General features: G+C 38.2%; 2 protein-coding genes and 1 long non-coding RNA gene across 5 annotated transcripts in view; 2 read left to right on the forward strand and 1 right to left on the reverse strand.

Moving 5' to 3' along the window:
* SYCP2 (synaptonemal complex protein 2) overlaps window positions 1–2,851 on the forward strand; it is a 29,918-nt gene extending 27,067 nt beyond the window's left edge. Inside the window, exons 38-43 of the mRNA XM_069804129.1 lie at window positions 329–423; window positions 505–604; window positions 1,369–1,427; window positions 1,770–1,848; window positions 2,291–2,347; window positions 2,711–2,851. Coding sequence (XP_069660230.1) covers window positions 329–423; window positions 505–604; window positions 1,369–1,427; window positions 1,770–1,848; window positions 2,291–2,347; window positions 2,711–2,785 — 465 coding nt within the window. The 3' untranslated portion in view covers window positions 2,786–2,851. The remainder of the gene's footprint in view (window positions 1–328; window positions 424–504; window positions 605–1,368; window positions 1,428–1,769; window positions 1,849–2,290; window positions 2,348–2,710) is intronic.
* A 4,907-nt stretch (window positions 2,852–7,758) lies between these two features.
* The window catches only part of PHACTR3 (phosphatase and actin regulator 3), a 116,362-nt gene continuing 97,409 nt past the window's right edge, over window positions 7,759–26,711 (reverse strand). For all 3 annotated transcript variants that reach the window (XM_069804104.1, XM_069804109.1, XM_069804114.1), the window contains exons 9-13: window positions 17,535–17,590; window positions 13,216–13,277; window positions 12,188–12,328; window positions 10,336–10,412; window positions 7,759–8,367 (exon numbers count right to left, since the gene is read on the reverse strand). In XM_069804104.1, coding sequence (XP_069660205.1) covers window positions 8,352–8,367; window positions 10,336–10,412; window positions 12,188–12,328; window positions 13,216–13,277; window positions 17,535–17,590 — 352 coding nt within the window. In that variant the 3' untranslated portion in view covers window positions 7,759–8,351. The remainder of the gene's footprint in view (window positions 8,368–10,335; window positions 10,413–12,187; window positions 12,329–13,215; window positions 13,278–17,534; window positions 17,591–26,711) is intronic.
* LOC138689341 (uncharacterized) overlaps window positions 20,682–26,711 on the forward strand; it is a 108,956-nt gene continuing 102,926 nt past the window's right edge. The window contains exon 1 of the long non-coding RNA XR_011328231.1: window positions 20,682–21,419. This is a non-coding gene — a long non-coding RNA (uncharacterized lncRNA). The remainder of the gene's footprint in view (window positions 21,420–26,711) is intronic.

Below are 26,711 nucleotides of genomic sequence, written 5' to 3' on the forward strand. Positions count from 1 at the left end.
TGAATAATGCATTTGTTCATCTAAGACAGCTGTAAGCACACATCATTCATTACATGTGTACTTTCTCTGTTTTGAGGAAATATATTTTTCAAATAATATACTTCTAATTAAGTTAGGTAGAATTTTATCAAAAACATAAACCCATGTTTATTTACATTACATTAGCAGAAAGCTTATTGTTAAAGGATAGAGAGATAATTAAAAAAAAAAAGGGGGGTTGCTCAGTATGATCTGTGATACTAAGCAATTACAGTACTAAACATAGTACAGGGTGTTTTTTTTCCTAAAGTGAAAGTAATCCGAGTTTAATGTTAAAACAACCTTATAGAGCCGCTCACGGAAAATGGATCATTTTACTAAGCAATCATTAAGAGCTGCCCATGAGCATTTGACAACAATGACTTACCAGCTTCATGAATGCAGGTCTGTAATGAAAGATTTCTTTTAAAACACCCTTAAAATGCAATTAATACCTTCTAAAAGTAACTCATTTTGTTTTGGTAGGATCAGGCAGCTGGACAAATTTCATTTTGCTCTTCTTGAGGAACTTGAGAATTTTGAAAAAGATTCTCAGTCCCTGAAAAACGTGGAAAAAGAATTCTCGGTTTGTATTTTAATTGCTTGACCATGGAGAAAAGTGAATTCTTATGGAACCCATAGATTATTCATATAATCTTTAACTTTAGATCATTAATTCTGATTTTAAAAGCCTTTATCATTTTGCTTAAAGTTGGGTCAAATTTCAAATAATGAATTTGAGGTGTTAGGATTGGCTAATGCTATGCTCTTAGAATTTCTAGCTCACTGCCGTATGTTTTTCTTCCTAGAATAAACTACTATTACTGCTTTTAATGGGCTGTTTACCCCACTTCATGCGCCTTTTTTTCAGCTGGCCTGTATTTCAAGAACAGCATGTAGGTATTTAACCTTATTTGCTGTGTGTTCTACGATGAGCCAGTTGACATTATGGGTCTTCTACTTGCTGTAATGTAAAAATCAATAAACAAATATTAATGTAAACACAAGACTATATTCACCATTTTTCTTTTACACTGAAGGTATGGCTTAAATTATATGGAAAGTCTGGTTAAAATGCTATGGGTATTCTTTTTCATTGTTTTGAAACTGTTATGCAGAGCAGGCTTTTGATGAAACTGGTTCCATGATAACAGAATTCCTTAAGTGCCTCATCCTGCCAGCTAAGCTTATTATTTTCTTTCAAGTTTCTGTGGTGACTGTGTAACTCCTACGCATTCTGTGCTGAGTCTGTCATTGTAGGTTATTTTGTTCATATTAGATATTAGTCAGTTTTAGTTCAGAAAATATTACTTCCTACTGATTATCATCTATTAATATTTTTCTTTCCAGACCTTTTGGAAAAAACATACACATACTTTTAGTACATACATGAAAAATGAGCAACAGAGGTTAGTAGGCTTCATTAATCCCGGGGTGAGATTTGTGTTCTGTTCATTTGAGGTATAAGTTAGGCCAACTAATATTCTCTATGCAATTTCTGTCTTCCATAAAATAGAGATAGTAAATGAGATGAGAAAATGAGATTAAAATGTTACATTAGAGGAAAAATGTAATTATTCTCCATCTAAATTTCTCCACATACCTGAGGGACTATTCCAGTAGTAACAATGATGGTAATATTTATCCATGCTTTTAAGTACAAATAGAGTACAAATAATAGGATATATTAATGATGTGTGTGGAAAGTTCATATGTAGCAAAACCATTTGAACTGCCTTTTATTTCTTTAGAATTCAGATTCTTAAAACTTCATTTGAAAACAACATCTACCATACTGTTGACTATGAAGAACATATTTTTACTTCAGAGGTATGATGAACTTCTGTTTCTTTCTTGTTTTTAATAATTTTTCAATTTTACCAACAGATATCAGTATTGACTTTTTTTCCAAAGAAAGTAGTTATCCTCAGCATTGTATTAATGCCACATAAGTGTTTTTATAGTTTTTCATTGTCATAAAATGTCCTATAATGTAACAATACTCAGTGTTATAGGCCTAGATTTCACCCATTAGAAGGTGTGCGCAATTATGGGGAAAACTGCTGCAAGATTTGTTCTGTATTCTGTGGCTTTGTTTACCAGTGTTAATCATCCAAGAAAGAACAAATTTAAAACACGTGTCCCTTTCCTTAGGCAGGTGGATGCATGTGCACCTGTGTCTCAGTTATAAACCATTTAGGGATGTAATTGTCTTCTTGAAAATGGGTTACCAATTGTGAGCAGAGAAGATGCATTCCGTATCTTTTTATAGATGCACCTGATGAGAGAAGACTTAAAAGGTCTCCAAGAGAAACTTCTTAAAGAAATGGTAAATGAAGTTATCTTGTCCTCATTTCTATTTATTGTGTAAGTATAGCTGTTTGAACACTAAATTACTAAAAATTCTAATTTCTAGTCCCCTATCAAAAATAAAAATGAGTCAGAATCCAAGTTATCACTGACATGTTTTACTTTAAACCTTATCTGGTTGATAAAAGCAGCAGGTAGATACGGATTTACTGTTTTAGTTCTGAGTCTTAATATGTTGAATATTGACATGGAAAAGAAAAGTATCATATTCGATATGTTAAAAGCAGCATACACTATGCACCAGAATTATAAAACTTAAAAAAAAAAAAAAAAAAGTAAATTATATTTAAAGTATGTGATAAATGTAATGCTTTTTGCACAGCAAGAAGAGGAACTGTATAATGTTCGCAGAGGACTGCAGACATTGTTTCAATCAGAAGATAGAATTCTGAAGTAATATTTTCAGATACCTTCCTGAAATTCAAGGTGAATATAAACACTCTTTTATAACATAAAATTTGACAACGACTTTTTTTTTTTTTTTACACTCAAGAAAACTAGTGTAATGAAAGCATATTTTCATTAATAATATTAAAATCTTTGTGGATAAGACTTCTCCTTTTATAGGTGATATTTGGAATTACTTTACTGAATCTGCTAAAATGCAATATGTAAATTTTTTGATTTTTAGCACATGCTATTTTTTAAGAAGTCTTTAACAATTTTTATAGGTTATTTAACTGACTTTCAGAGAAATCACCTTGAATTTCACTTTGAATCTATGTTTTGGGTCTGTGGGTACAGAATACCCCTTTTGTCTTATCCAGAATACAGCGAGAAATTATTTAGGGATCAAATCGCCTGTTTTGATCTCAGTCCTATTTGTCTGTGGTGTTAGACTTCAATAGGAGTTTCTAAGAGAAAACAAAACTCTATAAACACTTGTGGTTGAACTACGTTGCAAATAGTTGTATTAAATATTTCAAGAAAAAATATGTATTGTCTGGTTTTGTTTTGTTTTTTGTTTTTTTTTACAAGATGATGTCATTACTATTTTGCTTTAAATTGGTAATACGTATTTGCACGTCAGTCAAATAAAACTTACTGCTGCGGAAATATTTTGTGTAAGACAACAGATAGCAAGAGGGTCTGCTATCTGCAGCTCAGAAATACATTCTACATACTAATACAATCTATTCCGTATACTTAGATTTCAGAAGATTGCCTAAGAAAATGACCAGTGAGTTATAATTTACACTTCTCCTTTGTTGCCATGTATCAACTAGAAGGTTTCTTCTGAATATTTATGATGTGCAACTTCTAAGCTAATATTTCTCTTAAATTTGCTTTTAAATTGAACAAAAAACTACCTTGCATTTTCTAGTTCCTTAGCAACCTTTTAATCTTTTGTAACTTGCAATCCTGCATGTATATACTGTAAACTTTTCAGGCTCAGAAAAATAATATCTTTCATTTAAGTTCTCGTAAAAAATGGGGATTAAAAACTTACAGCTGATCAAGAAGTAGCAGTTGTGGAGAGTAACTCCTAGAATGTGCATGTCTTGGAGCTTGTCTACATTACCACATGCAGAGCTGCCTCTTTACCATGGAACTGACTCCAGATTAACACTCCCAGCATCTCAGGAGCCTGAGCTCACTCAGCACTGCACTAACACAACTTTACAGCTCTGGAGCAAGGCTGAAGAGGGTACATGCTTGTCTGTAGCTGATGTTATGACCACAGAGGTCTCAATATATTAGCCAATTTGGGGGTAATAGCTCTTCACAATTTAATTACTTTATAGCCCTTATTTTATATGCCATTATACTTCTTATTTTGTCCTTTGGTTGTCTTTAACATCATATACGCTTCTCTGTCATTTCTTCTGTTATCCCCTCTACCTGCTGAACTCTTCTGTTTTTCCTGTTTCCTTTCTACATTCCTAATACTGCTTTTATTATCAACACAGAGACCTTTACTTACAGTAGTGTTCTTTAATATTTTTTCTCATATGTTACTGAAACCACTCAGTCTGTATCTCTCAAACTCTTACTTATGTTCATTCCAGCTAGTTCTGAATGCAGCTGTTATGCTATATTGCTATTATTATTGTCTAATTTTTTTTTAAAGTCTAATAGACTGGCTTTCCTCATTCTAAGTTGTTGGCTGTTATTTAGGTCTCGTGTTGATTTGACTTTCTTCAAACCCACCAATCATTTTTTCAAAATACTTATCCAGTGGAATTTCCCTGCTGAACCTTACCACTACCTGCATCTTTGGTGACACTTAACCAGTTTCCTTTTATTAACTTTTTGTTGGCTTGCCCATACAATCTGTCTGTACTGCAGGTCCTTCATATATCTTTGAGTTATCCTTCATTATTTCTGAGAGTAACCATCTCCTAAAGTTTATTTTCAGAGAGAAAAACAGCAGGATTTAAAATTGAATTTTAAGGTAAAGTTAAGGTAGAAAACTCTTTGACAGAGGTCCTCAAAGAAAATGGGAAACTCTATTGATTTTTAAATTATTTCTTAATCATTATATTAATATTGTCTTTAAATTAAAGAAAAAAGAAAAGTCCATACTCAAAGATTTTAGCCTGAACTCAGCATTCACCGAGCAACCTACTGTAATTTCAATTTGCCTCACTCAGAGCAGGGGGTGGGACCTAATGACCTTGGGAAAAGACCTAGGTTCTTACCAACCTAAATTAACCTATGACTTTATGAAAAAGATTGCTTTTATCCTTATTGAAAATACCATCTTTAAAAAAACAACTTCTTAGATCAGAAGTGGATGTGACAGATTTCTGCCTAATGTGCACTGAGAGTAGAATGCAGAGTAATTGGTGTTCTTAGACTTCATTGATGTGAAATGGTTTATTGTAAACAGAAATAGTTGTAAATGAAAAATATTTCTTATGAATTGATTTTAAAAACACACGGCTGTGTTGTCTCTGGAAATTATATTGAAATTGCCAGTAAATAATTTGGTCACTTATCCCATCCACATAAGTGTACTTAATGCTTTTCTAATTTTTCTGAGCTCCTGATTTTTGTTTGGTTTGGGTTTTTTTGAGCTTGTGATCACTGTCATCTCCACTAGATGGACCTAATGAGATGTTAAACTTTTTTTTTTTTTTTTTTACTGGTCTAATTGAATTTTATCTGTATATGAAACAGCATTTTTCTCTTAACTGTACAAGGTTTTAAAAAGTGCACTGCAAGGCCCAAATTTTTTTCTTACAGTGAGTGCATATTGGAAAAAATAATACAATTGCTAATTTTAGTGAGGACTCATGATAAAATAGAAGTATGACATTTTTCTGTCTACCTATCAGCCTTTATCTCACCCCACTAACTTCTAAAAACTTTGAGCAGGTACAATGAAATACGCTTCACACTTTTACATTTGTTGTATCACCAGGGAGTATTCACAGTAGCTAAGTTCAGGACAGGGAGATTGCTTTTTCTTTTAGTTTGTGGATGGAAAAGCCCAGGGGTTATTCAAAGCAGACAACCTAAATGAAGTGATAGGATTTGATAGGATTTGTGCACTTCAGGCCTGTTTCTTTTTTCCATTGGCTAGAAGCAGCACACAGAGAATAACCTCCCTAAGCTAAACATGCCTTCAGTGGATGCCGTCCTAAGTTCCAGGAATAACTGACCAGAATACATGGCCCAGTGAATGCATGCAGTCTCCAAGATAGACTTGCCCACCAGTAAGCTGACAGTAGTTAGCCGACAGTGATTGTGTGTGGCTCTGATGTAGTCACAACGTTCTTTCTCTTGCAGACCAAAGCAGAAAAAAGGCTGGGATGCTTGTGAAGGACAGTTGAGAACATGGGGAAGAAGCAAAGTGTATTGCTGCATAACTACAAGATGGTTAAGTCACATTAGTAATACAGCTCATAGGCATTGTTTGAAATTTGAAAAGCTGCTCTAAGTTCCCTTCAAATATTTTTCTGTTTATTATCTTTTTCAACATCATTTTCATGTGTTTTATACAGTATTTTTATTATCAGTGAAAGTATGCATCACTGCTAAATAGGGGTGTTACTGTCATGGATTATTAGCCAAGTTTGTAGTTAACAGGGTGTCATCTGCTATTCTTAAACTAAAAATGGTTCTTCTGCTGAAGAAACTTTTCTCTCCTTTCTCTTTACCCTTTTTGCATATTACACCTGGACTATCATTATATTGTTGTTTAGAATGAATAATATTTTATTAATAATAAAGTTAATATGATTGATAAATGTAATTAACAGTATGTTAAAAGGCTAGTTATAATGTTACATATTCCCATGAAAAGCCAGCAAGTTATAAAATTGCAATAAATAGAAAAAAAATCTTTGGATCAAGTAATTGGGTAATTCAGGTCTTCAACTGATAGTCACATAAGTCAAACATTAAAAAGTTGTACAAAACTACAGCTAGCTACAACGAAGCTAGCAAGCTTCATTGGTCCTGGGCACCACATCTCCCATGATTCCTCAGTTTCTTCTAGCATTGCCCTTACTGACATGTATTTTAAGTGTTGTGCTGTATGGTCTTACCTTCCATTCTTAAATGTTAGTTTATCCAAAGAATAGCTCTGTATTTATGTTATTTCATACCCACACTGAGCAGCAGAAGAGAATTGAAAGTTAGTCCATCTACTGTTTGCATTAATTCTATTCATGACCTTGCAGCAATTTAGTAGTAGTCTATACAAACAATTTTACATACCGTATTTTCTTTATTATTTTCACGCTTCATGGAGATCATCTCAATGAAGCTACAAGATCGAGAGTGCCTTTTTCAAGTTTTTAACATTGAATGACTTCCTGAAAGGATAGCATTTAAGACTCTTGCAGAGAAATTTTTGTCTTGTGAGTGTATGTGCCATTTTGTTGCTGTTTCGTCAGGCATGCTTTTCCAGCTATCAGTGTATTATTTTTTTTCTAAGTTTTTCCTTTTAGTAGTATTTTGAGCACAATTCTCAGATGCTTCTAGATGTCAAGCATTACTAGAATGGCTGGCTTCACATTTTTCTGAACCAGTTCTATTTGCTTTGTTATTAGCATTTAGTAACTTTTTTCTTCTTACTGTCAAGAAACTATTAAAATCATTTGTTTGCTAAACATCAAAGTACATTGTTACATTTCTGTCTATGGTTGTCCAATTTAGTAATTTTGAATGAGAATAACAGTGAACTTAATTGTCATTCTTTAGAGGGCCAGAACCTCAGCTAGTATAGAATGACAATCATGTTATGCTGGTTAGGATCTGGTCCAAAACATTGATATTCCATAAGATGGAAATCCTTAGTTAAGATCATCCTTTTGAAGACTCTGTGTTGATAAAGAAACAATATGATCTGGTGCATCATAATTGTAATCTCTTCCCTTCCCAACTGTCCCTGGGAAAAAAAGAGCTTGAGGAAACATGTTCATTTCCTGCAATAAGTAGTCATTTAATTAAAGAACAAAAGTAACAGGAATCAAAAATGCTTGCAGCTGTGATTCTGTTAGACATTATATAAAAAAGAATGAAATTATAATACATTAAATTAGTTTTTAGAACATGAACTTAAGTGTTTTACAAACTAATTGTGGTAAGTTCAAAATGTCTTGTCAACATAATACTGAATGACAGTGTGTCATGTCCATTTATGTCAGAGGCCTTGGAATGGTAAAGCCTGTACATGCACAACATCTCCTTTTCCAAGATAGACTGCAAAACAGTTTAAAACAAGTGTTAAAGGAGAGTAGTAGGTTCTTTCAAGTAGCTTCACTTCAGTCTTTTTCAGCAGATTGTCCCACTCCACAGGCCACCACTCTTCTGACTTCAGAGCGAAGTACATCTCTGGTGTTTCTTTCTGTACGGAAGTGCTGCAGAGACTTCATCTGCAGAGTCCTTCTTTCACATAAACATCAAGGTACCCTGGACTGAACTTTAGGGAAAGACTTATATATTCCCTGATGTGTGTTCAGCAGCAATATCAAAAAAAGTAAAGACAGATTCTTCTCAGAAGAAAATTTCTATGGCCTGTGAAATCTAGGAGATAAAATATGTTTGAAATAAGTATATATATATGTAATTTTTTAAAAATTCTATGTTAGATTAACAAAAAATTTTTTTCTAAAAAAACCCACAGTATTCGTTCTGTTTAAAGGTACAGTAACAGTATTGAAGAATATTAGCAACTTTAAGTCTTACAACACACTTCCACACATATCCCTTGACTGTAGTGCTGTTACAGTCCTCAGGGCCTAGTCTAACCAGTTTAGAGTTATTTGAGAGAGCAAGTGCAAATATAGGTGTGAGGTTGATTTTATTTTTCTTTTAGGAATTAAGCCACAGGTTGTCATTGGTAAAAATGTTCTTTATTGTGCAGTGATCTTGTTATTTTGTAAGAGTTAAGCAATGTTGAGCTGATGCTTCGGAAAATACGAGGACATACTGTTGGTTTAATGTACAATAGGGTTAAAAGTCTGTCTGGAATAAATATACTCTTGCTCTGTAGGCTTGTTCTTTTGGCTGAGATATGTAATTAAAGTCTTAATCATTTTTTAATGCCTTAGCACTAATTGTAAATTGTAAGCCTGTTTACTCCTAATATCCTGAACAAATTTCAAAATATATCATTATAATCTACTTAAACTCCCCAGGTAGCTTCAATTAGAGAAGGTATATCTCACTTTCAAACTGCAGCCATCCCTTCCGCCCCCCCCGTATTTCATTCTATCAATGCAGCGATGTCTTGCCATAAACATTGAGACTGAGTCCTGTAATGTTAAAAGGGCCCTAACAATTGCATGAACAGTCTATACATACATTACCTAAATATAGCATTTAGATCAATGTACATTGCATTTATGGCTCAAGTGTATTTGCCTAGACAATCTTTTCACTGACCATCTAAAGGTCAGTTAAGCTGGAATTCATTCCAAGTTCAGAAATAAGCATGGAAATGTGGGCCCAGGCGCTGCTGAAGTGAGCCTTCCAGAATGCAAGACTGCACACCAAGTTCCTTAGTACGATGTCAGGCAACTTATTTTAGCAGAGAGCACACCTGAGAACGCTTACAGACATGGCAAGAGTACACTGTGCTCCCAGCAAGCCCTAAAATTGTGTTTTAAGAGCAACTGGACCTGCCCAAGAGACCTGACAGAAATTGTAGGAAATAACTGATTGCTATTTCATTTTTTCTCTAACTAACAAGGTCTTTTTGCAAGTAATAATGGCTGTGGAATCAGCCTCTCACATTTTTTCCCACTTAAAAAAGAGAAGTGGATGTTTTCATGCATGTTTAAACATAGTACCTGCCGTCAGTGCTAGCACATGAAGCAAGCACTGGATTGACTAGGTTCACACTGGCCCAACCACTCAGAGGGTGACATGAGTCCAGTTATCTCTCCTGACCTCTCTGCTGGACTGCCATTAAGTGTACTTTGGGGGGTTGCACTCCTTCCAGTAGCAACTGGACCGACATTCCAGGGATACTGAAATCTACAGGCTGAATCCACTAGAACAAATCCAATTACAACAAATGCGTTACAGGCATTATGTATGTCTTGTTACGGTACGTAGAATTTTATATTTCTTAGGGAAGTTGCAATGTTTGTGATAATAAGGTTGCACACTCAAGTACATTTAATTCAAAAACCTTTATATAGTGTATTAAGTTGTTCATTTAATTTTTTAAAAATCATATTTTTTTCTATGTTACACCCTACATATAATTTGTCATAGCTTTTGAATCTTCAGTGCAAAGAATGCAAGCTGAGTGATATTCTGGAGAAGGTCTGGGGGCTTCTCAGTGCATGTTAATCAAAGCAAAAAAAAAATAATCAGAAAAGCCAAGTTCTGAACTGGGAGAGAAATATTTCCATTTTCTTTTAAAATAAAGCTTTCTTTGCATATTCTTCTCCCACATCCAGCATGTAAGAGCAAAATCTACAGATTCAGGACTCAGCAGACTGTTTTTAGCAGGCAATGGAAATAAATAGCTGGAAAACTGACCTTGTCAAATGTTTGCTTGATGCATGTACCTCCATTTCATTACTTTTGTATTCATTTAGCTCTTTCCGAATTGCTGCCTAGGAAATGAAAATAGAAGAAGTTTAATAATTTTGTATCTATAAGCATTGTAAAATACTGGACTTGCAGAGCAGAACAGAAGTTTTCTAAAGTAGAAATAATAGGTATTGGGTATAGCAAAGCATACTATGCCAGTAGAGATGCTGAGTATTTAGGTTATATGGATTGGTGATGTGATACTTCTTTTCATTCATTACTGATTGCTAACAGGGTCACTTCTTATCTAGAAGCAATTCTGACAGGAGAATAAAACCACAGTGCTTATTGTCTCACATCTAGTAAGATTCCAGTTAAAATTTATTAAAGATTAAGAGAAGCTGCTGAGAAATTGATCAGCTGGTCAACTGACTTTTATGGGAATTTAAATGTGTGTCATTTTTTAAAATAAAAATCAGACTGTTTGCCTTATCAACTTGCAAATAGCAGTGCAGACTGTGTTATCACCTGTATCCATAGGATTGCAGTCATAAGTGAAGAAAAACATTCTCTTTTGGTGCTTAATATAATGAAATTCAAGACTATAGAAGTGAGAGCATTCTTTTGTTTAAATGGCAACAGTGAGGGAACTGGAATGTACTGGTGCTTTCACAGATTCTTGTATATTTGGTACTTTGTAGTTTAGCTACCTAAAATTATGTACCCATGTTCATGTTTTATATCAGAGATTTGGCTTATAAAAAGAAAAATGAGGAAAAATAATGTATTTGTCTACTCTGAAAGAGAAGTTTTTTCAGTCACAAATGCAGTGGTCAAACTCCTGACCCTCAATTCCTGATGTATGCCACCAGTATATGCAATTGAACTCTGTCACTTTCTTTTTAGCTTATAAACCTGTCTAGTTAGCAATATAAAAACAGTAAAACTAGGAAAGGCCTAATTTTAATACGCACCCCGTACATACATGGAAAATACAGAATCATTATTCCACTGATTAATGTATAACAGCTTATTCACCATTTTAGTGAGCTCAGGAAAACAGCTACTGTAGTAGAAATACATTGTTCCTTTTCTATAGGAGTCCTCTAAAACCATTTGTTACACTTTTTACTGGGGAGACACTGGAATGGAGAATGAAGCATTTGATCTGCACATCTCAGAACAAAGCAGTAAGTAACAGTCCTGTATTTGCCATTTTACCCAGTAATATCTCAGCATCCCTACTCGTTCTGCTTGCTGTAGCCCTGAAACTTCAAAACTTATTCAGCAACTGTTCTGTCTAGAATCACGCTGAACTAGTTTTCTTACTACTCAAGCACCTAAATGTGAAAGTTAAATTAGGATGTAAATCAGCAATGTGGCAGGTATGTGACGGAACAAAAACAAGTGTTTGTTTATGCTTGTGAAAATGTAGGATCAAGTGATTCCTTGAACATTCAGTAGGAAACAGGAAAGGAAATATTTGCATGTTTGGGACAAAACTTCCAGTCTGAGGATAAATGTTAATACTGCATTGGCTGGTAATGGGTTTGAGTTGCAGCCCTAAAGCATTAAGAAAGATTCTATCCACCTTTTTTCTTTTTTTTTTTTTTTTTTTTTCCCCTCCTCCTAGTTGATGGGCTGGGTAGAAGCCTTTATACTACTAAATAGGCATTTTTAGAAATAGCATTTTTTTATGACGGTATGCATTGGTCAGTGTGGTTTCAGCATAAAAATTAATGGTAACATTTACAGAGATTAAGTGTCCCAGAGGTTAAATGTCTTTGCAGACTCTTATGTATCACTATAGACAAAGCAAGTAGAAAGCGGCAATACGTCATTTTCATTATGGCAGTACCTTATCTGCTGCTGATAGTCTTGTCCACGGTTTATCTGCTCGCCTGTCGTAGTCCTGTGCTTTTGCCACTTCCACATAATCACTGAATCGAATCAGGATTTTTCTGTCTCTTAGTTCATCAACTGTAGGTCTCTGGTTAAGCTGTATTAAATAGTTTTGTGAAATAAAACCAGTTTTAATAACAAACATATCAGTAAAATGTGCAACATTTTCTGCTTTCCATCTTAGCTCAGTCTGCACTTATGTGTATGGGAAAAAAAACCCAACCCTTGGAAATTCCAGGGAAACACTCAATCTTTCAGAGAATTGTTAGGAGAGTAATAACGGTTTAAATGGAGTTTTGCGCTACAGCACAGTGGCTTTATAATGGACAAAAGAGGAAAATATTTTAACCTGGATATTGATAAAATGCACTTACAATAGGTAAAGGAATCATAACAAATTTATTATGATCAATGTATAATATCACATGCTGTAGGGGTTTTCTACTTTAAGTAGAAAGTCAGCGGCAAATTGCCTGTGTAAGGTTTTCAGGACTGGACACATTATAAGAATTTCAATTTGGTTTTAACAAGTTATCAGCATATTTGGCTAATAATTCCAGTATGGATTCCTAGGAACAGAACAATAACAAGATCTAGTTCTGATTCTGAGAATGCCTTAAATGCAAAGAGAAATTTATTGTGGAAGTACACCTGGTACTCAGCAGGGAGTCAGCTCTGCTCCTGCTTGCTACAAAGAATGAAGCAGTCCTTTTCTAGCAATACAGTTGCAAAATACGCAGTGTGCAAGCAACTATCCATGTTCTGATTTAAAGTTTATATATAAATATTCTACTAAGTTTCATGTAGCTGAAATAAGGTAGATATTTTTATAATTTGTATTATGAGATAGCACTATCTCAGACACTGCTGAGAAGGGTGTATATTAAGGGAGGTTTTGTGTACTAATGACCTCTATGACTAGTTGGTGTTATATTAGCTTTGCTAAATTTCTAAAAACTAATAGAAGGTATTGCAAGATTTTACCTTTCTTGTCAGTCTCTGTTTGATTTCCCTTCTTTCTTCCTGTTCTGTTTGATCATTTCGTTCTGCAGAGAATATAAAAAAAAAGATTACTTTCCTCATGAGGAGGATTGGTGTTTTCCAAAGTTCCAGCCAATAAAAAGCAGAGCACAGAAAAACTAGTAGCTGGTTCTTAGTTGTATGTTTTGTAGTTCAGTGCCTCTCTCTGGTTCTCTGTTAGAACATATAGTTAGTTCTCTGTAAGGACAACGTACTTGTGCCAATGTCAGCTCCTCCTGTGCTCTGACCTCCAAAGAGATTTAAAACAACAACAGCAGCCACACTAACTCTCCAGTTGTATAAACTTTAGAAGGAAAATCAAAATAGTCCATAGTTAATCATAATTTTTTATTCTCCATATTGCTGGAGCCATTCATTGCTGTTAGCTGCTGAAAAGACTGCAGCAGCTCCAGGGAAAGTACGTTCTTTCCTGTGTAACCTTATTCTTGGGCTACATCTTTAGATGGTCACACTGCCACAGCAGTTATCTTTGACTTGCATGCTTTTTTTCTCTGCTATTCAGGATATGCCACTGACATTAGAACCTCTTTATCCTCACGGGGTTTTCTTTTGTAGTGTTCCATTCTAACCTAAGCCAGCTTGCTTTTGTGTGTTGTGCCTATTAACATTCAAGCCGTGATAACTCCTACACACTGGGTCTAAAAATAGACTAGAGTGCTGTAACACACTGTGAAATATATCCTTTGCCTTGGGAAACAAGTTAATGGCGTTTCTATTTCTAGTTACTATCTGTTACTAAATTAAGGCGTGAGCCTATGACCTGAACAAAGCTGAAGACCTAGAGAAAAATGTTTAACCATTCAGAGATTCTCTAGATACTACTAAGTTTATTATACCACTTGCATTAGGTATTTCCAGTGTTAAAGCACACACGTGATTTTTTTAATATGCCTCCAAAAAACACTAGCACTGCAGATGAGTTTCCGAAATTATAATTCTAGTAATGAAGTATTCTTCTCCCTTATTTTTACACTCATTAGATTACACTGAAATGCAATTGTAAGTATCTATTTAAAATAACATAGTACTGCATAGCTACAACTGGCTATAGTAGAAATGTAAATCAAATTAATCTAAAATGCTGTAATGCGCTACATTACAATTTGGTGGCAAGGCACACAAATTTAAAAGAGAATAGGACAGCTAAAATTAGTGCTTTGTCAGGGATGAGCAGCTATTTAAGTCTGGAATGTTTAAAAAGAGAACAAGCTTTAAAAAGTAGAGCGTATTCTAAGATGTACAGATACCTGCAAGAAGTTACTAATATGCTTCATTCAGTTTTAATTCACCCCTTTTAGACCAGATACTCCTATCTATATATGTTTATTAAAAGAGAATTTTCTGTGGCGTAGTGCCTTTTTAAGGTATGACTGTGATATGCACTGAGAATTCCTGAAGAAAAAACACAAATACACATTTCTGATCAAAAAATGCTTTTCCAAATATAGTAAATGTATAGCAACCCATTTCTGTGAGACAGTTACTCAGGTTCAGTGCTTATTCCCAGCTTCAACAAATAAAATAAATAGTTCTTTCAGAAAAAATAAAACAAGATTTGATAGGAAACGCTAGCAAAGGCATTATAAAACTCAGGCATTATTACAGAGACAAACCAGAGAGGTTTTTCCCATCAGCATCACTCTGCCTACACTTAGATCCATTCATTAGTGAGGGCTGGTTTTATAAATCTCAGTAGAGAGATGCTCCCAATTATGAAGTGGCATGTGCAGTACTGCAATTCATATTGCTTCTCTGTGAGTTATCCAGGGAATCTTAGCTGTGCGTGACACTGAAGCAATTCCTGGTGTTAAGAATGAACCAGGGATTTTACAGTGTGATTTAAGAGATGTTGCCTTCTTGAATGTGAATGTCAGCTTTCTGTTGATTACAGAAAAAACATGTTGGAACACCTGGGTCATGATTTTAGTTCATATGCTTTTCATGCTTTATAGTAAACCAGCAATGTTTCTATAAAGTAAAGGACTTAGAAGATCAACAAAATTGTAAGAAAGTGTTGGCTTTAAGTTTGCTTTTTAAGTATTACTTTTACCTTGGAAACATCTCCCTAAGGGAGATAAGAAGTCCCTTTTTTTAATCTGACCGAGATTTGTTTTAAAATAACATAGTAGTTGCACTTAGGCACTTGCAATATGCTTCTCATTTCGACAGAGTTGTACAGATGTGAATTACTGGTCCTTAAAACAGCTTTGGGGGTAGCATTGCTTCCGTTAGCAGTATGTATTATGAACATCAAAGATGTTAGGAAACTTGCGACGCAACTGTACAAACCCTTACAACCTGGAGGAGGTTGCAGTCATTTCACTGAAGGGCATTTATACTGCTATAGTTTTGCATGTCAGATCCAATCCAGGTGTTTTAAAAGTCCATAACAAGAATGTCAGTATCTCTATTAATAAAAGGAGACTTTACTAATTTCCAAATTCACTCAAAACTGAGACTGGAGTTGTTGCATCTGTCCAGCCTTTAAGATAACAACTGACACAGCTAAGTGATGACCTTAGCTCTTTACAAGATACCTAGCTTTTTATATAATGGAAGACGTAAATAAAATAGAAGTGGTTCTGATCTCCGCTGAACCTGTATAAAGCCTGAGCAACTGAACTGAAGTCAATAAATTTGCTCCATGCTGGGAGCTCTTTAAATGAGATACAAATCTAGAGCAGTATGTTTAGCTGGCATTCAGGAAATATCTTTAATTCTGCTTTATCTTCTTTCTGCTTTATCTCTCTCTAAGCTCATTATTTGAATGTATTCAAACTTTTTTATTATTAAAGCTGGTCAGTTTAACCCAGATTAAGGATGTAACCAGCACACTTCAAAAAGTAAACATAAAGGAATGGATTTTTTCAGTAGAGATAGGCTCTTTCTTAGCCAGGAAAAAAATCAAAAGAAGTAGATTTTCAGAAATCTTAGGTACTGACTCTTGAAAATCTGGCCCCACTTATTTCAGAATCTTGGGTTACTGCTTTTTCTTGTCTCTTGTGCTAGATGACAGGTGAAGTTAGGCCAAATTCATCCATTCAAATTTGCAAAGAATATATCCTCTTTCTCATTTAGCTATGTGTTTAGATACATCTAACTTTACCATGTGTGATATATGCATTGGAACAATACTGAAAATACTGATAAATATAACTCGATTGTGGAATTCCTTTCTGTTAAAACTGAAATGAAATCCCCACTAATTTCGATGGAAGAAGCATAAGGTTTTTTCTGTGAACTACTAAGAAAGTTCTGAGACGTTAAGTTTTAGGTAACAAAATGTAGATAACTTTTTTTCCTAGCAAATTACAATCACATTAATAATTAAATGTGAATTAAATAGCATAGGCAGCATTGCTTGTATGACATAAACTTATGTGGCTTTATGTTTTATGCTTGTTTAATGAGAAACAAACTATTGTTCACATAATTCTGGGTTTTGTCTTTCAACACTAAATAGACCATGAAAATAACAGAAGCAATATACTTTTCCTTCAAGCAGATGGCCTCCCCCTTTCTCCTGTCTGAGACCCATAATGGAGACAATTTCTAAGCTCTCTCTCACCTTCCCCTAACTTAGAGGATTCCCATCACTTGTAAGGAAAGGGCTTATGTTCATCACTTGTTTGATCCCCAGGTCAGAACACCAATCTTTAGGAAAAGAGTTGCAAGTTTATGCCTTGTGTTTATTTGAGAGATATTGAGAACGTTCCCCTGTGGCAGCACCTATAACAGGGCTGGAACTGTCCCTCTAGTAATTCTAGTATCTCAGAATGATCTTTCTTTGGCTCGTCTTTGGGAAGGTCTCTAACGATATGAACAAATATACTTACTATGAGAATCGCACCTCTGCAAGGATGCTTTCTCCCTTCTACTTTAGCCTTGGGTGGTATTCAGTGCACAGTTTGCCATGACAGTCCATGTCTTGAAAAATGTCAGTCCAATTCTCATTGCACTGTGTGACACCAAGATTGTATTCCTCTCTTAGACATCCATAACAGTGTAATCAGAATGAAAATGATTTGAAAGCCTAAATTGGAACAAATCATTCTTTTCTGTACTAAATTGCATGCCTTTATCAAGTTGTAAATTGTGATTCCTGCAGTATTTGAAACTCAGGACATGTGAAAAATTAAAACTTTTAGGTACAGAAAATAATCCCTGTGAATGACTTTGTCTATTTAAAAATAATATGCTCTAGAAATGCAATCACTGGTTTCAACAAACACATATAAAATACTTAGGAAAAAAATACTCACGTTTAAGTATATTTCTTCTTTCTAGCTCCTCAACAGCAGGTCTTTGGCTGAGTCGCCTGCGGAAAAACACCAAAATCACATTTTGTACCATGCCTGTTCTTTGGAAAGTCTGCAGTATACTGAGTTCTGGTTGGTGTTTTCCTCAGGGAAGGGACTACAAAATCCCTCTCCAGGCTTCAGGAAGAAAAAAATACAAGAATGCTGGCACCAGAATGCTTTCTTGTATTATTTTTCCCAAATGTCAGCAATGCAGGTAGAAGTTCTCCTCTAGTTTGCTCTGCTGTCAGTGAAACGCTTCCTCAGAACATACATCCTTTTCACCATACTTTCCAGACAGTCAGTTGGAACCAGTGCTCTCCAACGGTTAAATTCACTCTTGAGGAGGTATTTAAGGTGGTTATCAAATGAGTTTCACAGTGATCTTCTGTAGCTATCACTGCCTCTACCTTTTAATCTCACATAGCAGCGGGCTTCCTTTTTTCTAGTAACACCAGTGGTGCATCCTGACAAAATGCAGACTTGCCAGAAATAAAGCTTTCCTGTGGTTTCCCGACTACACATCTAACAGACCAATCCAGCAGCTCTCCTCCTGCCTGCTGAATAAAATTCATGTGCTGCTCACAGCCTCATGCTGTCTGAACAGAGTGTCTTATGCAGTTTCACCTCCCCTTTTCAGTAGTGCTGCTTCAGGATTGAGTCTTCAAATCATATGATCGGTGCCATAGTGATTTTATTCTGCATACTAAATGAGACTTCCCCACGAGACACTGCTTATATCTGCAGAGAATCTCAGGTAATTGAACCCCTCCCCTAGGCAGACACACACACATGCTGCATTTGCTAGCTTTCAAGTAATAATCCAGCAAGCAGATCGGAAAGAGTTTATGATGCTTTCTGGCCTGCGTTCTGGCAACGTTAAGGATTCTCATCGTCTCCTCTCCAGCAGATGTTGCCAAGCCAGAGATGAAGTTACAGAGACAAAGAAATACTCAGAGCAGGGACCACACTGCAAACCACTGCTGCAGTAGTTATCCCTCTACTGTGTATAGGAAATAAAGGAATGATTATAAAGTGATGCTATAACAAGATCTACATTCTATCAAATACACATGAGATTAAAAAAATGGAGTAACTGTTAACAGACTGTAAAAGAACCGGTAAAAGTACCTGATTCAAATTTCTCTTTGTTTTGTAAGCCTTACCAATTATACCTTCAAAATCAACTCCGTATTGATATGTTATCAGACCAACAGCCCAAAATATGAATGCAACTCCTTATCCTTTTTTAATTAATCTCCCTGAGATCACTGGGAAAGCCCTCACCTTTGGCAACAGAAAGGCATCACAACTACTATACCAGATCCACACCAACAGAAAACTTACATGATGAGCGCCTGTGCTTAGAAACACCTACAGCCTAACTCTCGTTCTTCCTACCTAACATTTTGTATCACCTAAGGTATTTTCCCTGGTCTCTGGATTTCTCTTTGGAGTAATGAGTTGGATACTCCAGCAGTGGTAGTTGCAATAATCCAGACTGAAACAGGAATGATGCTGAAATGCCCTACTAAAGGCTTTAAACGTGTACTTTTAATTCCTGTTACCCTTGGACTACTCCCTCCTCACTCATTTCCCTGTAGGTCTCAGAAATGATACAACTCTGGCTAGGTTTTGTGTGAAAGGGATTAATGTGCATTTTATAATATAAATCAGGGAAGAATGACTTACTCAGAGAGCTTATCTGCAAATGAAAGGTCCACCCGACCTGCTGCTCACGTGCCTCTCTCTCAAGCCATTCTTAATTACAGCCCTTCCAAGCGAGATTTATAGATTCTCCCAGAATCTGTACATTAGATTCCAGAGGCCCCTTTTAAACTGGGGGATTAAAAGCGTAACAGAAATTATTAAAGCAGTATGAGAATGCATATGTATATGAATGCTCTGTATATTTTTTATATATACATAGTTATAATATGTGTGATGGTTAATTATTTAAAACCCTGTTTCCCTTTTGGCTTTCATAAATACATGGTAGGTGCCCAGAAACAACAACATATTTCTGTACACACCCTCAGCTTTACCCACAACAGAAGGAAAACGTGCAGATATACACAGGCGTGTATATACGCATGAGAGGGCATTGCATTTTTTCCCCTGAGTTTTTCAGAGATATGGACTGCACTTCCAAGCTTTTTGTCATAGGCACGAAACTAGATGCGGACTTTTGTTCAAAATAAAATTCTAACAGGATTTTGGGAAGCTGGGAATAGAGTGAAAACACCCAATACGGCAAGAGTCACGATCAAACAAGCGGCAACACTACTGACATCATTGCTACCAAGGCGTAGGGACATTTTGTTTCTATCTATTATTTTTTTCTGTTCAGAGAAGCCTCTCTCTGCCCAGAAACCCCTTCTGTTTTCTTTCTCTGCTGTGAGAGCTGTGCTTCACAGTGGCTGGACTCCGGGCAAAGGGGAAACGGCACATGTCGGTGAAGGTGAAGGACTCCAGATGCCTCCACCGAGGGCTGCTGATTGTAATGAGGGGAAGCAGCTGTGAGCACGGCCAAGCCACGCGACCGAGAGCCGGGGGGGCCACGCGTCTCCGCTGAGCTGCGCTGGAGTCAATCAGGATGTGAGAGGCCCTTTCTGCAGGAGGGTCTTTTCTACGCCCGGAGAGGAGCACGCCTGCTTGCAGAGCACACTGCCTTGCCTGATCATCCCTCACTGCAGGAAAGTAGTTGCTGCTGTGCCGGTATTTACTGTGGGAGCAGAGCCCCATCGGAGCGAAGCCCCGTCCCGCCTGAGTTGCTCAGCTGCTTCGTGAGGAGGCTTCATGCCCCCATAAGGGTCTAAGCAGCCCCAGACGCGCTTTGTTTCCTCAGAAGGAGACTCGCAGTCCCCCTTGATAGGGCCGACTTCCCTCAAAAGTCGCCTGCAGACGGGCTCAGAGCAAGATACGGACACACACGTTTCCGAGGGCTCCTGTCAGGCCAGCGGCTCAGCGTAGCGCAGGGGAAGCGGCAGGTTACCCCTGTCAAAAACGCACGTCCCCTCTTGAAGGGAGCTTTTAAGTAAGAAACTGTTTCAGATGAGTTTGTGCCTCTGCTTGGGTAAGCTGTTCTCTGGGCGCTGAGGGGCTCCGTGTGCTCTCCTGAGCAACAAGTGGTCTATTTTTGATATTTATTTCATGTTTTCCTCTGAAGCTGTTAAAATACAAAATCCTGCCTCAGACAGAGCCAGAAAATGCCTCCCGTGCGTTGAGCTTGGTGTGTTTCCTCAGAAGGCGGCTGTCCGGCCCTGTGGAGAGGCAGCGCCATGGCCTCAGAAATGGCGCCACGCCTCAGGGAAACCTGGCCTGGGGAAATGGCGGCCGGCTCCCCTCACACTGTTGTTGGGGAGGGCAGGCCAGGAAGCAGGGACTGAGAGACTAAGATTCTAGAGAGGGGATGCTCAAATTTCCTATGTTTGAAGGAAACAAACTCCAGCTGAATTATGATTATCAGCAGACTGCATCGCAGCAGGGGAGCTGGTGTGCGATCCCAGAGGATGAAGCACGCACTTGCCATGAAGGAGCCTTTGTGAGGGCTAAAAACTGAACTCTCAGCAGACTGTGGATGATCTCCACAAGCTTTGCACAGAGAGGATTTTGTATTACAGAGCTGCAGGCCATTTTGAAGCAAAGCCGAGTCCTGGCTCGTTTCCCGTGGGTTCAGCAAAGTTCCTGCACCTGAGTGTGGGCGGTTGCAGGGCCCCACCCTGGGGCCAGCCTGCACCCAGCCTGGGTGCCATGCTGCTCTGTAGTTCTGGTTGTAGGAGCCATTTGAAAGTCTGAGGTGGGCATGAGGCTCCAGCATTGCTGCAATGCAGACGTGGATGTGGCTGGGTGAGTCCTGTGCTTTTTGTTTCTGTTGTTTTTTTCACCTGGGGACTCACAGCCCCACATAGGACTCACCTCAGTGAGGTGACTGTAAGCTCTACTGCGAGCACTAACATAGTGCACCATTTCTGCCACAGTAATGGTTTCTTTTTTGTTGATTTAAATTTAGATATCTATTTCTTGCTTTGGGGAAAAGCATCCAATTAATGCTGTTGTGTTCTTGGGTGGTATTAAAATCTAGGTTTGGGTATTTTTGTATTGTCTGCTCAGGCAGGAGTGCTCCCTCTGAGCACCTCTGCAGAGCCAGCCATTTTTGGAAGGGTCTTGAAACTTTCTTGAAATCTCTCAAGTAACTCACAGGCAAGTCTTATATCTGTCCAGATCCCCTATGATGTAAATGCATTGACTGTCATTGATATTGCCATGGTCTCATGTTAAGAATATCTATCTACTCCAGTTATTTGCTTCCTCATTAGCTTAAACCAAAGGATGCCCAGAGCAGAAGTAAGCGGAGCTGAACTGGCAGTGCCTCGGTTGAGGCAACTGCAGCTGCCTCAGGAAAACTGAGCAGACCTGGAGGCACCATGTTTCTTCTCTGTAAATGATGTTTGGATGCATTTCAGATAGAGTTTGCTGTGTATGTGTCAGTGATGCTCCAAGTTTAGATAGAGACCAAAATCTGAATGTTTTCTCATAATGCTAAAGCAGTCACCATAAGTTGGGGGGAGGGGGGAATGACACAACACTACATGGAGAGCTATTTCTTAAGTTCAGAAACATACCAAAGTTTTTGCGTTATTGTTGTTCAAAGCAAGCATAAACCTTCAAGCACCAGGTGTTCTTCAGCTGTTTGAAGTTTGGGGAGTGTTCTGGGGCTATTTTCAGATTACCTTTAGAATGTTTTCTCCAGTAATTTAGGCTCAGGAAGATACTTGGATAAATTTATATATTGCCATCTCTTAGAAGCCAAAGACTGTGCCTGCTCCCATGTCCTCTGCAGTGTTACTCCTGAGGGTGAGAGGACCAGGTCATTGCAGGTTAGCTCAGTCACCTATGGTTTGCCCCAAGAACACCCTGCAGTTACAGCCATGTGTGCTCTTGGTCTCCAAGTACCTCAGGTGCTGAGAGTCTGCACGTGGCCTCAAGATAGTTGTTTTCTCTGTGCAATGTGCACATGGGAATCCTGTGACGGTCATGAGTGCTCCATGCTGGCTGCAAGAGGGGCAATAAATCTATGCGTGTCTGACTGTTTGCCTTAATGTACATGTGCAGTGTATGATTGTAGCAAAACAGGCTGCCCAGGGAGATAATGAGTACTGCCCCTACCAGCCCAGCGGGTGAGGAAGTCTCTGTTGGCTGGTCTGGTGGAGTGGGCTGCAGCTCTCCACCACAAGAGTCCAGTTTGAGGTCCTGCTAACTAACGTGTTCGACGCATGCACAAGTGCAGATGCTGGAGTTGGCTTCGAGGGGAAAACCACTAATTGCTTGTCCCCTCTGGAGCAATGTCACATGTTCATGAGCCCAACGACTCTCACATGTGCCTGTGACTGCTGTTCAACAGATCAATATTTACTTCACACAATCAGATTGTCTCCTTCGCATTCAAGGGAATTAATGTCTTGGGACCAGCATTACACCAATGTTGACAGTATTGGACTGTTACAGGTGACTGAATCCTCAGGAGTCTGAGGATTTGCGTGTCACTAAGATCTCAGGGTCTGCTATCAGATGACAATGCATCAATATGTCCTACAAGCAGGAGATGCTGCCAAGTTCTCTGTCCTCATAGTTAACCTTAGCAGTGTCTGCTTTGTCCGTTGTGGGAACTGCATCTCAGCAAAGCCACAGCAAGCTACAGGCTTGCAGGTAGGGGCACAGAATAGCTGATGAGAGACAAATTTGGAGCAGGTGCAGCCCATCTGTATGTGTATGTGTATGGGGCTATGCTGACTTCCCACACCTCAGACAGTCCTTGCTTTCTAGCTCTTTTTACTAGCCTGCAGTCTCACCTGCCTGGCAGACCCTAGCAAGTGTTCAGCAGAGTCCAATGCAAAAAAGCTCACGTTCTTGGTTCATGGGGTTTCTTATCTGTCCCAAAAATGTGTTCCTTTGTTTCCCAAATATATTTTTGCATAGAGTCTGTTGCACAGTATCTGCATGTATGATTGTCATAAAACTGGATTTCTCTCCGATTTGTAGCTCAAGCCAAAAGACATACTTTGGAATCCTGTTTCTGCTCTTAGTTAGATCCATGTGATTCTGATAATCTTCTACAAAGGGAGGGGTAGGCTGGGTAGAATTGGACACGTGCATGTGCCTGTGGAGTCTGTACTGACAAGTAAGCAATCAATCCAGCCTTCAGTAACTGAGCTGTAGCCAGCGGCAATTGCATTGATTGTCTCTTGTGACAGGTAGTTTTGCAGACAGAATTGGGAAGGGGGTTGGTGGGGAGGATCCCTCTCAGAGAAGAGCTCCAGTCCAGGCAAAGGGAGGAGAAAGGGGAGTGCCCTGTGCTTGGTCCTTGTAAAGCAGCTTGTGTCTGCTGCCCATCAGGAGGCAAAGGCTCTGCCTTTTAAATTGGCATCTCTATTCCCAGAACATCATGTTCAATTCAAGAAGAAGTTTATTTTCATCCTTCCTATAAGTAGCTGTGAAGAAGATGTGTGCCAGGGCTTTGAGTCACCCACGCACTTCACTGTGGCAGTGCAGTACTGCTTACAATGTACAATTATGGGTAGTAGTAAATCCTTGGTAGGAGGGACTTGCCTGTTACTGTCTGTACAAAATTAGAAGGCAGACACTGAGACACAAACTTGTTTTTACCCCAAGGTAATTCTGGAGCATGTAAAAAGTGGTAGCTGAGTGACGTGCCAGCATTTCCCATAACAGGGTAAGAGTAGTTGCTGTTTTTCTCTGATAGTAGGAGGCTAAAGAGCAATACAAAAAGGGTGAGTTGGTATGGCAGATTCTGCAAGGTGCATGCAAAAACTTTACTGCTCTAAAATTGCCCAATAATTCATAAACTATTTTTCCATCCAAATAAAACTGCCTTTGGGTGTCCAGTAGATGATACTGGATAAATGCAGAGGCCGTATATGTTGCCTTAATTACATATCTTATTCATTTGTTTGGCCTTCAGTTTGGTCTGGATTTTCAAGGCTGCAAATCAGCAAGAGTTCAGTTAATTATGTTGTCACTCATCTCCCAGGCAATTACAGTTGTCCACCATTATAATTTCTGTGATATAAGCCCTGCAATGAGGAGTTCAGATTTCAGTTGGAATAAAAACTACATACTTGCCCAGCGTGACCCTTGTGTCATAACCCACTGTCCCTGAACAACCTACATCCTTGTGACAGGTTTGCTATTGCATAGTGTCACTTAGTGATAAGCACCATGTGGGCTGAAATAGACCAACAAGAGCCAGAATCTAATTACGTGACAGGATTCGGATGGAGAAGGCTTTACTGTAATCACTGCTTTCACCACCTGTGAAAGCCTCACTGCATTTGACCTTTGGTTTCATAGTTTTCTCAATGTGTGAGGAAGAAAGGCCAGACACAGCTGGAAACCACAGCCTGTCTCTCAGTTCAAAGGCCTGCTGCAAAGTTCAGTCAAGATGCTGAGTATCCTTCCACCACTTTCAGAAGGCTTTTGCTTTCATACCTCTCTCAACATGCAGTTAAGGACTCTTGAAGGATGTTGTGGCACGTTCCAGGACTGACATAACATAAGGTTTTCATTTTCACTTGAGCTATTAGTTAATATACAAGAACTAACGTGCCTACATTAGGGTGTAAATGTAATAGCTGCTTATTTTGGAACAGGAGCTTTCTCCTCTGCCTTCCATCTGCTCCCCCACTCTGTGGTTTAACAGAACTGCTAGATAGTGGATCTGTCCTGTTTGTAATAGAATTACAGTATTTAGTCATTAGGGTGACAAAAGTACAACTGATTATTCAGCCAAAGACATGCTCTGAGTCTGTAGTTTGATGAGTGTTTCTTTTGGTAGCAATGTCAGCGTGAGCAGCACTACTGCTTGCTCTTGCTTCTGCTTTGCCTCGCAGCTGGGCAAAGAACTGGTTTGGGGAATACATTCAAGCTAAAAATAGCTCAGCAAGAAAAACTGCTGAAAGAACATGCTCTTCAAGTAACAGTGCAAGTGGTGCAGACTCCTAGTGCAACTCCTCTGCTGAAGGCTGATGAGGGCTCAAGGCTGTGTATTAAAATGTATGTTGAAGGGTCTTCCAACTGAAACCACATGCTGGTTATGATCTGGGTCACACTGTGCAGGTCATTGAAAATGGTGAAAAATGTTTCATTGCAAAGCAATATTTTTTTTTTTTAATGTAGGAGTAAAACTCTGGAGCACTGTGTTCCCACAGAAGAAAAAAAAAAAAGCAATGTTATATCTCAGATTTGGGCAAATTGAGAACACTGTGGGTTTGATGTTTCAGGACAAGCAAACAAAAGGAATTGTACAAATCCCAGGGTTTTAGTTCTATCCCATTATGTGTGTATTACCATTATATTATTTAAATAAAGACATCTGCCACTGCTTGAGCAACAGTAGGGAGTCTGAAAGTCAGTCACTAGTAGACCAGAAGCAAATCTTATTCCAGTGGTGGGGGCTGCCACTTTACGGAGACTTCCCAATACTCCTAGTGAAACAGTTGCATACTCCTGGGTGCTTACTGGGTAACGATATGTACAAAAAGAAAAAAGAAGTTAGGTTTTAACTTCACTGTATAAACAATGCCTAATATAATGCTTGTGATCGATCTCCTTCAGGGAGACTAAGGCTGGGCCACCTGTAAGATATGAAGGGTCTGTAGGCTCATGACTCAACTTGCTGGGCAGCCAGGAACGCAATTTCAGCCACTGCAGTCAGAGGGAACAGGGACAGGAGGACAGAAAGACATGTCAGTTTGGACTGTAGCACTAGCTACGTTTCAGAGTCCATCAAGTAGAAATATTGTACATGGATGGAAGTGTCCCAAAATGTCCTGAATTCAGCTAGGATGCTCACTGTTGCACAGCTAGCGTTAAGATCCTGCAATACTGTCCGCTTAACCTATAAACAGTTGCCCCTACCAACAGATGCCACTGCAATGTACAACTGTGGGATTTGGGTCACTGGAAGAAACCACAGCTGGATTTGCAGAGAGCAGACAAAGAAATATTGGTATGCATAGCTTGTCAGCCTGCCTCTGCTGACTGTATGTAAATTCTACTCCACCCCCTCATTTAATGCAAAATGATTTGAGAATGGCCATTCTTGCCATGGATACAAGCTGC

Source organism: Haliaeetus albicilla, chromosome 2, assembly GCF_947461875.1.
Source record: "Haliaeetus albicilla chromosome 2, bHalAlb1.1, whole genome shotgun sequence".
NCBI lineage: Eukaryota > Metazoa > Chordata > Aves > Accipitriformes > Accipitridae > Haliaeetus > Haliaeetus albicilla.